Here is a 14,071-nt window from a genome sequence, read left to right as displayed (position 1 = left end):
TTTATCATAACTAGTAGGAGCTGGAATAAGCCCATAGTAGCTTAATTTTTCTGCCTGGATGAGGACAAAGCCTGAGCTGAAAAGAAGTGAGGAAGTAAGGTCTGCATATTGAGTTTGTAGGTACATCTTATCCACCTTGGTTTCGTTTGATGCATTATTAACAAATTATTTTTGCTTGTACTTCACTGAAGGTGGACTTCAATCAGCATCGTCAGAAGTTAGTTATCTTTAAAGTCTTCCAAGAAAAAGTAACACATCTCCTCAAATTGATGGAGATTTTGAATGGCTACTGGGTTAATAAGTTCTAGTAAAATGTGTGAGTTTTGGGAAGTTGTGTTTGATAGATTTGCTGTACATTGCTCTCCCACCCCCTCCCTGGCTTTTGAAAACAATTACACTTTGTAAAACCATAGTTCATAGTGTTATAAATGGGTCTTACCTCTGTCCATATGTAATCTTGGCAAAAATCATTAGTGCATGACATCATGACATAAGAGAGCATCTATGTACAAACATATACAATTTTATTGATATCTCTACAGACTACAAGAATTTTGTTAAGTATAGTCACAATTGCTGAGTGCAACAGAAAAATAGTAATTTGTCATTTTCTGAAAAGATGCAAAAATTCTGAAGATGAAAGAAAGATACATCAATGATGTCATCTGTTTCTTATTTCCTAGAATAAAACATCACATAATTAAGTACTAAAAATTATAGGTTATTAGAGATTCTGTTCCTGTGTACAATTGTCCAAAACCACCATCTAGTTTATTTTCTGGCTTTGCAGTCAAGAAGGGCGGGCCAACAGCAGAGAGAAAGCAGTATGAGAGGTGATAACTCTGAGTTTCTTCTCATTATGTGTTACTGCCTTTGATAGGCTGGACTCTCCTTTTTTGAAGGTGTAAGCACCCTTTCAGGGCCCTGGATGTCATATAGGAAGTTACAGGTATTCTTTTCCTTTAAACACATGTCCAAAGACTAAGAAAATAAATCCAAGTGGCCCTGGGAGCTTTTGATTGAGATAACAATCAAAAGGGAAGATTTGTTCTTCCTTTTTGCTAAGACCAAGTCCAGTGAAATATACCTACAGCAGAACAGGTACCTGGTACCCATGTCTCCTCCAGAAGAAGAATGAATAATAAATTTGGACCTAATTTAGCAAATGATTGTTTTGAGAATTTCCACTGTCTAAGTATGAAGAATTAGTTTTCCACTTAGCTTTATATGCTGTTGAATTTACTGTGCTACTTCTGGTATCTTGTGATGTCACATGTGTAAGACAATTGAAAAAAAACCTAGACCTTTGAATTGGAATAACTGATGGACAAGTCACATAGGAGAATATCACAAAGATGGTTATTAAGATTTGATGGAGCACTGCCTGGTCAGAAATTCTCAAATGCTTTTGTTCTGTGAGACATACAGAATAAATACCATTACTATATCTTACATCTTGCCTTCCCTGACCACTCAGAACTGGGGCTGGAGCACCAGCCAAGGCAGACAAACAAGTTTTCCTTAGTTGGCCATAAAGCAGTGATAATCAACTTTGGCTGGACATTAGAACCACCTTGGAGGCTTTCACAAATATTTGTGTCTGGTTCCCACTCCAAATGATTTTAATATAATTGGGAATTTAAAAATTTCCTGAGGTGATTCTTACCTACAGTCAAGGTTGAGAATCACTCCTCCAGATAAATGTGTAAATCAAAGCATCCATCTGTGCATCTGATTCCTTAAAGCCTCTTTCACTTCACTGTGGCTCCCATGCCCTTCCTCACCACGATCTTCTTGCACCAAATTGGTACTTCCTCCTCCTTTTCTAAGACAGACCTTACCTATTCTACATTTCATGCTTTCAGGGCTATGTTGTCTGCAAATACACACACTAAACTTGTTATGTTGACAACCATGTTCCCTGGAATGGTGTATACTAGAGGTACTGCTCAAACCAAGTACACCACAAATATTTCTGGCACCCAGGACAGTGTGCATGTGAAATAGTACCTAGCCAAAAATGGAGTTGCATGACAGAGGACAGAGGTGAAGAAGCTGTGAAAGCTACCACGTTTCTCCTGACACAGAGACCAAGACCTGATATGAATGTTTTGACTTCTTTTGCATTGCCCTGTGTGAGCCAACATGGTCAAGTTACAATTCTTTTTTCTCATAGCAGCAGGTTGTAATCACACAGATATACTCCCAGTTTGACCCAATGATCCTAAGCCAAGGAGAGGATTTTTAGCTTACTTTTCTAGATTGCCTTCATTTTTCCCTTCTGCTTGAATATAAGAATCTATTTTAATCTTCTTCAACCAATCTTAGGCCTAATCTGATTCTTTTTTCTCTCAAAGTCATGGTGATCCCTTCATGTAGATAAAGTATAGATGGTACCTTTAAAACTGGTACATGGGTCACATAAAAAGGGACTCCAACAGTAAACTTTTTCCTTCAGATCCCTAAAAACTTTGAGGGAAAGAAGTTGGATTTTGACTTATTAATTTGAGAATCACTTTCAAAAGATTTGAAAAAATTGTCTTTGTGACTGAATCACTGGAACACATCTCATTCAGTTCTGTCACTGTCCTTTCAAAGTTCCAGTCAGACAATGATCTTGACGGTGATTGGGGCCCTAAAGTCTGGGGCTCAGTGAAGTGTAAGAAGCCAAGTCAGTAGTACCGCTTTTGTAGGCGATTGAAACAAATGAGGAATCAATCATCCCTCCCTCCAAACTCCAAGATTAATGGATGATTTCAAGGTAGGGACTATTGCTCACGTTATTATCAGGGAAACAAATACTTCTAGCTTCTCATAGATGAATAAATGAAAAGGCCCATTTTCTACTGTAACACTAAAAAGGCCTTATCTTTGAGGAAATCATAGGGAGACAAGGTCAACTTGTTGGGACCGTGGTTTGCAAGCCTTATCTTCTGATGTTGCTTTAGCAGATAGAGTGTAATTTTGATGGTAACTAAGGCTCAGAGTCGCTTTCTGTATCATTGTCCAAGTTACTAGGAGTATTTTTCTTATGTTCCAAAATAGAAGGAAGAAAGTAAAGATGAGACTATGCAAAGGATTACATGGATCAACAGTACTTATTTTCCAAAGATGAGGATAAGATGATGATGGTAGTGGTGGCGATGGTGTGTGTGTGTGTGTGTGCACGCGCGTGCGTGTGCACACTAAGGTCAGTGCAACAGAACAGAAATGTTCAAAGAGAAAAATCACATCCACATTAGATTCTTATTGCTATCTCTTTGAATTATAAAAATAATTTTGATACAGTAAAACCTCATTAATTTGGATTCCACTAACCAGGAGTTTGTGAGATGAAGTTACCCTTACGTTAAGGAAGGGCTTATAAAAACAATTTTGAAAGACACGTTTAAACTACTTCAAAGAGCCTTTTCTTTTCAAACATTTGAGAAGCACCTGTTTACTTCCAATTGGTGTGCTAATTATAAACTTTTGATTATTCACTGAGGCCAAAGTTTTAAGCACTTCTACAGTTAAATGCTATAATGTCCTTTTTGATATTTTCTCTGTGTGCCTTAAAATATTCTGTAGTTGTTATTTTTCACTGATTCCTATAAGCTTTCTTCAAAATTGTATTTTATTGCATATGAACCACACATTTAATTTTGGGTATAATAATTTATCTGCTAAGACATTGTATACTTATTGTACAGTTTTATACAACAACATATATTACATATTCACACAATCTACCTCTTTGTATGATGTAGAATAGTGGCTGTAAACTGGGAGAAATTTTGGCAATGACTGGAGACATTTTGATTGTCATTACTAGGAGGTTCTTACTGGCATCTAGTAGACAGAGGCCAGGGATGTTGCTAACATCCTACAATACACAGGACAGTTCCCCACAACAAAGACTTTCAGCTAATAGTGCTGCTATTGAGAAATCTCGATGTAGATCAAGTTAAAACAAGTTAAATCTTGAGGGCTTCAGAGATACTCATCAAATGTACTGCTACTTTGGACTGAATTTCATTATTTCTAAAATAAACTAATATTTTACTCTTAGTTTTTTTTTAAAATACAGAAATGATAAAGTATTTGTTCTGAAAATCAGAAAACTAAGTCTTTGAAACAGATGGTACAAATAATACATTGCAATTTGGCCACTAGTATTTTCTAGATCCTAATCTTAAGTTTCTTTAATATTTTTACCATATAATTTTATAATTCTATAAATTATACAGTCATGTAATGTCTGTGTTACCAAGCTGGATTCTGTTACCGTAAGGCTGTTCACAGGAGTCTGGGAGATTCAGAGAGCCTTTTTTAACAAGAGGATTCAAGGACTCTGAGAAATGCTATCCTAGTGTACATTATCTAACTCTTTCACTCATCTTTGTTCTTCTCAAAATTACTGAGAACATTGTACCACTAGAAACTTTTGCTAGAAAGTACAACTTCTAGCAAAAAATTAGACTAAAAAGGAAATAAAAATACCATTTTTTGGCTAATAAAATAACCTGAAATCCAGGAAAATTGTGAAGTCTTAAGAAACACAAATGTAAATCCAATAAGACCTTGATAAAAATTCAATAAGCCAAAACCATAATTAAAAATTTTCTTGAAGAAACAACATATTACAGGATGGGTCCTGGAATATGTATATATACATTCCTGTAACTTTTGACTTCCAGAATCATGTTAAATGGTAGTAGGTGTCTCTATTTGGTTTTGACTCTGGTGCTTTTCTGGTGAGTTATAGATACCTTGTATCATGTTAAGGATATTCTTTATTCCAGCTTTAAAAGAGTTTTTAATAAGGGACAGGTGTTTGGCATCTATTGACATAATCTGGTGGCTTATATTATTTGACCTAGGGACAAAAGCATTGATTTTGTATCATTAAACTCTTTATATATTTCTGTTGTCTATAATGATGACTGAGGCCAAGATAGCAAACACATCACTATATTTTATAAAGATTTCCAGTGGTAAGTATGGAACCAATTTCCAGTGGTAAGTATCAAACCGAAAGGTATTTTCTAAGGAAAGCCCTTGTAAATCAGAAATGTCATAAATCAGAATCCCTTTCCCAAAACATTAACTGAGGTTTTACTGAATCACACTAAAGAGAATGACCAGTTTGGTTTGTGAATGTCAGGCTGCAAGAGCACCTTTTGATTGCGGACCCTACTGGGTTTGAACAGTAATATACTGTGTAACTGGCAGACAAAGAGACAAATGAAGCTTTTAAAATATATCACTTAAGAAACTGAAATTGGGGTGTGTGAAATTTCCGTTTTTGTGAAGTCAGTTCTCATAGCTAACTCTATTGTTCCTACAGATCCCCAAACCTACTACCAACTCCCCTATAGAGTACAAGCCAGGCTAAAGAAAATGCTTTGAGGTGACCCAACCCTGCATGGTTTGTGCTAAAAACAGCAAGCCATTCTGAAGGTGATAGAAATGAAACTAATTGTGTTGGGAATAACTTACTATACTGGCAATATTTGATTTTGGCAGAACTGTGAATGATGTAAAACATGGAGAGAGAACATTAGTCAGACTCTTGCCATAAGAATTCAATAATGTTCTAGTACAGTGAAAGTTACAGATGAGGAGAAAACTCTGGGTTCTTGTTTTGTTTTCCTTTTCAGTTGGGTATGGCAAATATATTTGAAATGCACTGACATCTTCAAATGCAGATTTTTTTAATTGTTGAGTGTGGCCCAATTGATAGAAATGGTTTACCATGAATCTTTTTTCTTCTATCATAACATGCTTTTTTTTCTTTTCCTCTTAAGATGTTAATTTATCATGCAAAGATTTTTTTTCATTAAGTGCATTAATGCTTTTGTTTGTACAGGAATTTTCAAATCAAGAGGACTCCCCGTAGTTACTAAATATAAATCCTTATCGAATGACATGCCAAGATGATAGCTCCATTCCACATGGGAAAAGGCAAATTCAGCCATATCTTGGGATTTTAACCAGGGCTCCAGCCTTTGGGTTGCACAGCGTCTCTGATACATCTCCTTTATGATAATTTCAGATTGACTGTAAATGGAACATTTTGTAGAAGAAACTGGCTTCTAGCAGTTGAATAGTGATGCTGGGAATAAATTTGGTTTCCCTGAATATGGTTTCTCAAAGCAGTCACAGCTTCTTTAGAAGTTAGAATTGGTACCATTTCTTATCCTTGTATTTCAGCATTAACTGCAAAGAAAAAATAGCCACCATAAGATGCTAAAATACTTTAAAAGTGCTATTCAAAGCAAGGCCATTTTGAGCTAATCATGCAAATCTAATCTCAAATTATAATGAAAGTGAGTGGCTTCCTTTATTTTGTGAAATAAAGTGCATATGAGAAAGACTTTAAAAATAAGCTGTAAAGACTCAGCTGATAGAAAATGATTTTTCATGACTGAGACAAAATGGAGGATGTGGATCCCAGATGTATCAGAACCAATGGATAATTTTCTTTAATTATCCCCTAAGGTAAAGAAGTATTGATACATTAAAGTATTTTTTTTAAAAAAACCTTTTATCTCCCAAGCATTGGGAGAATTATAATACTTAGAAGAGATCCAGGTTATCATGATTCTCATACAGGATTACTTATGTGGATCTCTGTTTAAGCTTCCTTGTGCAGATCCTAAATGTTTCAAGTTACTCCTGTATGAAGATGTCTGTATTTACTTAGGCAGTTTACCTCATGTGCGTGTTTGGAAAATGCTTCTGCACTGGTCATCATGCCTGCAGTTTTCTCTTCCAGCTCTCCTAGCCTCTGTCCTCTTTCGTCAAGTGCAATCCGTGCACGGGTCAGCTCTCCCATCACCCCTCCAGCAGCGCCTTTCATCCCTTCTATACTACCTGGTCCAGGAATGTGTTGCGCAAGGCTGCGGGATGCTTTTCCTGCTGAAGCTTCCCCAACTGAGAATATAAGCAACAGCAATTTAAAACATTTTGTCAGTAATTCAAACAGTCAAGCTTGTCACCAAGACAAAGTACTAATATTACATTCTACTGTCATAATTCTCATTAAAAGAGAGTCTTATTTGGTCCAGTCATATATGTATTTGGAGATGTTAGCACTTAAGAAAAATGCTAAGAAAGAGACTGTGAGATATATTGTTATCATAGGCCTTTTGTATGTGTGTGTGTTCCATACAATATGGCATTATTGCATTTCTTGATGCTGAATTGGAATATTCAAATACGTGATTTCATATTTAACCCATATTAATGTCTGTTCCAAGCTTAGGCCTGATCATTTGCTTAAATTTCTGCCTAAGTTTTTATTTCAGCCTTCTCGGTTCACCTTCATGTATAAGCCTTTGTAGGCCTCCAGTTCTCTTTCTCTCTCTTTCTGTCTCTCTCTCTCTCTAAATACTGAAAAATGGGGTATATGAATATATGAATAATGGTTATGTATGTTAAAAAATTGATCTATAAAACAAACATAACATTTACCCATATAAGTTACATATGTTGAAAATTTGTGGCTGGGCACGGTGGCTCACGCCTGTAATCCCAACACTTTGGGAGGCTGAAGCGGGCAGATCACCTGAGGTCAGGAGTTCCAGACCAGCCTGGCCAACATGGTGAAACCCTGTCTCTACCAAAAATACAAAATTAGCCGGGAGTGGTGACATGCACCTGTAATCCCAGCTACTCGGAAGGCTGAGGCACGAGAATCTCTTGAACCAGGGGAGGTGAAGGTTGCAGTGGGCTATGATTGTGCCACTTTACTCTAAAGCCTGGGCAACCAAGTGAGATTCTGTCTTTTTTATTTTTTTAAGGAAAAAAACAGCTATTTTGGCAGAAATTTAGTTAGAATTCCCAAGGATGTAATATTGGAATAGATTCTATAATTTTTTTAAATAAGAGTGGATGGAATCTAATATTTTTTAAATAATAGCCTTACTGAGATATAATTCACATAACATCCATTTAAATGTTGTTTTTAGTGTATTCACAAAGTTGTACGACCATCACCACTATCTGATTGCAGAACATATACATAACTCCAAAAAGAAACCCTATGCTCATTGGCAGTCTCTCCCTGTTCCTTCCTTGCCTCAGCCCCTGGAAATCATTAATCTACTTTCAGTCTTCTTTTTTTATTATTATTATACTTTAAGTTTTAGGGTATATGTGCACAATGTGCAGATTTGTTACATATGTATCCATGTTTGTGTGCTGCCATGTTGGTGTGCTGCACCCATTAACTCGTCATTTAGCATTAGATATATCTCCTAATGCTGTCCCTCCCCCCTACCCCCACCCCACAACAGTCCCCGGAGTGTGATGTTCCCTTTCCTGTGTCCATGTGTTCTCATTGTTCAATTCCCACCTATGAGTAAGAACATGCGGTGTTTGGTTTTTTGTCCTTGCGATAGTTTACTGAGAATGATGGTTTCCAGTTTCATCCATGTCCCTACAAAGGACATGAACTCATCATTTTTTATGGCTGCATAGTATTCCATGGTGTATATGTGCCACATTTTCTTAATCCAGTCTATCGTTGTTGGACATTTGGGTTGGTTCCAAGTCTTTGCTATTGTGAATAGTACTGCAATAAACATACGTGTGCATGTGTCTGTATAGCAGCATGATTTATAGTCCTTTGGGTATATACCCAGTAATGGGATGGCTGGGTCAAATGGTATTTCTAGTTCTAGATCCCTGAGGAATCGCCACACGGACTTCCACAATGGTTGAACTAGTTTACAGTCCCACCAACAGTGTAAAAGTGTTCCTATTTCTCCACATCCTCTCCAGCACCTGTTGTTTCCTGATTTTTTAATGATTGCCATTCTAACTGGTGTGAGATGGTATCTCATTGTGGTTTTGATTTGCATTTCTCTGATGGCCAGTGATGATGAGCATTTTTTCATGTGATTTTGGCTGCATAAATGTCTTCTTTTGAGAAGTGTCTGTTCATGTCCTTCACCCACTTTTTGATGGGGTTGTTTGTTTTTCTTGTAAATTTGTTTGAGTTCATTGTAGATTCTGGATATTAGCCCTTTGTCAGATGAGTAGGTTGCAAAAATTTTCTCCCATTGTGTAGGTTGCCTGTTCACTCTGATGATAGTTTCTTTTGCTGTGCAGAAGCTCTTTAGTTTAATGAGATCCCATTTGTCGATTTTGGCTTTTGTTGCCATTGCTTTTGGTGTTTTAGACATGAAGTCCTTGCCCACGCCTATGTCCTGAATGGTATTGCCTAGGTTTTCTTGTAGGATTTTAATGGTTTTAGGTCTAACATATAAGTCTTTAATCCATCTTGAATTAATTTTTGTATAAGGTGTAAGGAAGGGATCCAGTTTCAGCTTTCTACATATGGCTAGCCAGTTTTCCCAGCACCATTTATTAAATAGGGAATCCTTATCCCATTGCTTGTTTTTGTCAGGTTTGTCAAAGATCAGATAGTTGTAGATATGTGGCATTATTTCTGAGAGCTCTGTTGTGTTCCATTGATCTATGTCTCTGTTTTGGTACCAGTACCATGCTGTTTTGGTTACTGTAGCCTTGTAGTATAGTTTGAAGTCAGGTAGCGTGATGCCTCCAGCTATGTTCTTTTGGCTTAGGATCGACTTGGCGATGCAGGCTCTTTTTTGGTTCCATATGAACTTTAAAGTAGTTTTTTCCAATTCTGTGAAGAAAGTCATTGGTAGCTTGATGGGGATGGCATTGAATCTATAAATTACCTTGGGCAGTATGGCCATTTTCACGATATTGATTCTTCCAACCCATGAGCATGGAATGTTCTTCCATTTGTTTGTATCCTCTTTTATTTCATTGAGCAGTGGTTTGTAGTTCTCCTTGAAGAGGTCCTTCACATCCCTTGTAAGTTGGACTCCTAGGTATTTTATTCTCTTTGAAGCAATTGTGAATGGGAGTTCACTCATGATTTGGATCTCTGTTTGTCTGTTATTGGTGTATAAGAATGCTTGTGATTTTTGTACATTGATTTTGTATCCTGAGACTTTGCTGAAGTTGCTTATCAGCTTGAGGAGATTTTGGGGTGAGACAATGGGGTTTTCTAGGTATACAATCATGTCATCTGCAAACAGGGACAGTTTGACTTCCTCTTTTCCTAATTGAATACCCTTTATTTCCTTCTCCTGCCTGATTGCCCTGGCCAGAACTTCCAACACTATGTTGAATAGGAGTGGTGAGAGAGGACATCCCTGTCTTGTGCCAGTTTTCAAAGGGAATGCTTCCAGATTTTGCCCATTGAGTATGATATTGGCTGTGGGTTTGTCATAGATAGCTCTTATTATTTTTAGATACATCCCATCAATACCTAATTTATTGAGAGTTTTTAGTATGAAGGGTTGTTGAATTTTGTCAAAGGCCTTTTCTGCATCTATTAAGATAATGATGTGGTTTTTGTCTTTGGTTCTTTTTATATGCTGGATTGCATTTATTGATTTGCCTATGTTGAACCAGCCTTGCATCCCAGGGATGAAGCCCACTTGATCATGGTGGATAAGCTTTTTGATGTGCTGCTGGATTCAGTTTGCCAGTATTTTATTGAGGATTTTTGCATCAATGTTCATCAAGGATATTGGTCTGAAATTATCATTTTGTTGTGTCTCTGTCAGGCTTTAGAATCAGGATGATGCTAGCCTCATAAAATGAGTTAGGGAGGATTCCCTCTTTTTCTATTGATTGGAATAGTTTCAGAAGGAATGGTACCAGTTCTTCCTTGTACCTCTGGTAGAATTCGGCTGTGAATCCATCAGGTCCTGGACTCTTTTTGGTTGGTAAGCTATTGATTATTGCCACAATTTCAGAGCCTGTTATTGGTCTATTCAGAGATTCAACTTCTTCCCGGTTTAGTCTTGGGAGGGTATATTTGTCAAGGAATTTATCCATTTCTTCTAGATTTTCTAGTTTATTTGCGTAGAGGTGTTTGTAGTATTCTGTGATGGTAGATGGTATTTCTGTGGGATCGGTGGTGATATCCCCTTTATCATTTTTTATTGCGTCTACTTGATTCCTGTCTCTTCTTTATTAGTCTTGCTAGCCGTCTATCAATTTTGTTGATCTCTTCAAAAAACCAGCTCCTGGATTCATTAATTTTTTGAAGGGTTTTTTGTGTCTCTATTTCCTTCAGTTCTCCTCTGATTTTAGTTATTTCTTGCCTTCTGCTAGCTTTTGAATGTGTTTGCTCTTGCTTTTCTAGTTCTTTTAATTGTGATGTTAGGGTGTCAAATTTTGGATCTTTCCTGCTTTCTCTTGTGGGCATTTAGTGCTATAAATTTCCCTCTACACACTGCTTTGAATGTGTCCCAGAGATTCTGGTATGTTGTGTGTTTGTTCTCGTTGGTTTCAAAGAACATCTTTATTTCTGCCTTCATTTCGTTATGTACCCAGTAGTCATTCAGGAGCAGGTTGTTCAGTTTCCACGTAGTTGAGCGGTTTTGAGTGAGTTTCTTAATCCTGAGTTCTAGTTTGATTGTACTGTGTTCTGAGAGACAGTTTGTTATAATAATTTATTTCTGTTCTTTTACATTTGCTGTGGAGAGCTTTACTTCCAACTATGTGGTCAATTTTGGAATAGGTGTGGTGTGGTGCTGAAAAAAATTATTCTGTTGATTTGGGGTGGAGAGTTCTGTAGATGTCTATTAGGTCTGCTTGGTGCACAGCTGAGTTCAATTCCTGGGTATCCTTGTTAACTTTCTGCATCATTGATCTGTCTAATGTTGACAGTGGGGTGTTAAAATCTCCCATTATTATTGTGTGGGAGTCTAAGAAGTCTCTGTAGGTCACTCAGGACTTCCTTTATGAATTTGGGTGCTCCTGTATTGGGTGCACATATATTTAGGATAGTTAGCTCTTCTTGTTGAATTGATCCCTTTACCATTATGTAATGGCCTTCTTTGTCTCTTTTGATCTTTGTTGGTTTAAAGTCTATTTTATCAGAGACTAGGATTGCAACCCCTGCCTTTTTTTGTTTTCAATTTGCTTGGTAGATCTTCCTCCATCCCTTTATTTTGAGTCTATGTGTGTCTCTGCAGGTGAGATGGGTTTCCTGAATACAGCACGCTGATGGATCTTGACTCCTTATCCAATTTGCCAGTCTGTGTCTTTTATTTTTTATTTTTTTTAATTTTTTTAAGTAATATTTTTTTTGCACACAAAACAATAAACATTTTCTAAAAATACATACAAACAAAAAGATGCATATCAAACAAACATATTAGGAAGGTTGCACCTGGGAAAACGGGGAATAGAAATGGGGAGTGGGAATTAAAGAAAATGAATGAGAGAGGGACTTTGTATGGATCAATGATAATAACTCAATCCTCTATTTGACAAGAAGGAGAAGGAAGAGGAAGAAAAAGAAAGTGGGATAAAGGATCAGAAAGGGAGGAAAATAGAAAAAATTAGACTATGACTCCAGGGTAGACCTGTCTTGTTGTCCCTGGGTTGGTTGGTTCGTTTGTCTGTTGTATTTTTCATATGTTTCGCCATGTTGGCCAGGCTGGTCTCGAACTCCTAACCTGAAGTGATCAACCCACCTTGGCCTCCCAGAGTGCCGGGAATACAGGCGTGAGCCACCACGTCCAGCCCCCACATTGCTTCTGGCCTCCATGGTAGACCTCCCAGACGGGGCGGTCGGGCAGAGGCGCTCCCCACATCCCAGACGGGGCAGCCAGGCAGAGGCGCTCCTCACATCTTCCAGACGGGGCGGCCGGGCAGAGGCGCTCCTCACTTCTTCCCAGACGGGGCGGCCGGGCAGAGGCGCTCCTCACTTCCCAGACGATGGGTGGCCGGGCAGAGGCACTCCTCACTTCCCAGACGGGGAGGCCGGGCAGAGGCGCTCACTTCCCAGACGGGGCAGCCGGGCAGAGGCGCTCCTCACTTCCCAGATGGGGCAGCCGAGCAGAGGCACTCCTCACTTCCCAGACGAAGGGTGGCTGGGCCGAGGCGCTCCTCACTTCCCAGACGGGGTGGCCGGGCAGAGGCGCTCCTCACTTCCCAGGCGATGGGTGGCCGGGCAGAGGTGCTCCTCACTTCCCAGACGATGGGTGGCCGGGCAGAGGCGCTCCTCACTTTCCAGACGATGGGTGGCCGGGCAGAGGCGCTCCTCACTTCCCAGACGGGGCAGCCGGGGAGAAGCGCTCCTCACTTCCCAGATGGGGCGGCCGAGCAGAGGCGCTCCTCACTTCCCAGACGGGGCGGCCGGGCAGAGGCGCTCCTCACTTCCCAGATGATGGGTGGCTGGGCAGAGGCGCTCCTCACTTCCCAGATGATGGGTGGCCGGGCAGAGGCGCTCCTCACTTTCCAGACGATGGGTGGCCGGGCAGAGGCGCTCCTCACTTCCCAGACAGGGCAGCCGGGGAGAAGTGCTCCTCACTTCCCAGATGGGGCGGCCGAGCAGAGGCGCTTCTCACTTCCCAGACGAAGGGTGGCTGGGCCGAGGTGCTCCTCACTTCCCAGATGGGGCGGCCGGGCAGAGGCGCTCCTCACTTCCCAGACGGGGTGGCCGGGCAGAGGCGCTCCTCACTTCTTCCCAGATGGGGCGTCCGGGCAGAGGCGCTCCTCACTTCTTCCCAGATGGGGCAGCTGGGCAGAGGCGCTCCTCACTTCCCAGATGGGGCGGCCGGGCCAAGGTGCTCCTCACTTCCCAGATGATGGGTGGCCGGGCAGAGGCGCTCCTCACTTCCCAGATGATGGGTAGCCGGGCAGAGGTGCTCCTCACTTCCTAGACGATGGGTGGCCAGGCAGAGGCGCTCCTCACTTTCCAGACGGGGAGGCCGGGCAGAGGCGCTCCTCACTTCCCAGACGGGGCAGCCGGGGAGAGGCGCTCCTCACTTCCCAGATGGGGCAGCCGAGCAGAGGCGCTCCTCACTTCCCAGGCGAAGGGTGGCTGGGCCGAGGCGCTCCTCACTTCCCAGACGGGGTGGCCGGGCAGAGGCGCTCCTCACTTCCCAGACGGGGTGGCCGGGCAGAGGCGCTCCTCACTTCCCAGGCGATGGGTGGCCGGGCAGAGGTGCTCCTCACTTCCCAGACGATGGGTGGCCAGGCAGAGGCGCTCCTCACTTTCCAGATGATGGGTGGCCGGGCAGAG

The 14,071-nt window shown here is 40.5% G+C and overlaps 1 protein-coding gene across 10 annotated transcripts in view; it reads right to left on the bottom strand.

Moving 5' to 3' along the window:
- Positions 1 to 503: 503 nt before the first annotated feature.
- Positions 504 to 14,071, bottom strand: part of STXBP5L (syntaxin binding protein 5L) — a 493,876-nt gene continuing 480,308 nt past the window's right edge. For all 10 annotated transcript variants that reach the window (XM_055260425.2, XM_055260427.2, XM_063630147.1 and 7 more), the window contains 2 exons: positions 6,698 to 6,918; positions 504 to 6,201 (listed from right to left, as the gene is read on the bottom strand). In XM_055260425.2, coding sequence (XP_055116400.2) covers positions 6,160 to 6,201; positions 6,698 to 6,918 — 263 coding nt within the window. In that variant the 3' untranslated portion in view covers positions 504 to 6,159. The remainder of the gene's footprint in view (positions 6,202 to 6,697; positions 6,919 to 14,071) is intronic.

This window comes from Symphalangus syndactylus, chromosome 21 (genome assembly GCF_028878055.3).
Source record: "Symphalangus syndactylus isolate Jambi chromosome 21, NHGRI_mSymSyn1-v2.1_pri, whole genome shotgun sequence".
In the NCBI taxonomy this organism is placed as follows: Eukaryota; Metazoa; Chordata; class Mammalia; order Primates; family Hylobatidae; genus Symphalangus; species Symphalangus syndactylus.
Note: the sequence above shows the minus strand (reverse complement) of the source record. Positions and strands in the feature narration are given on the sequence as shown.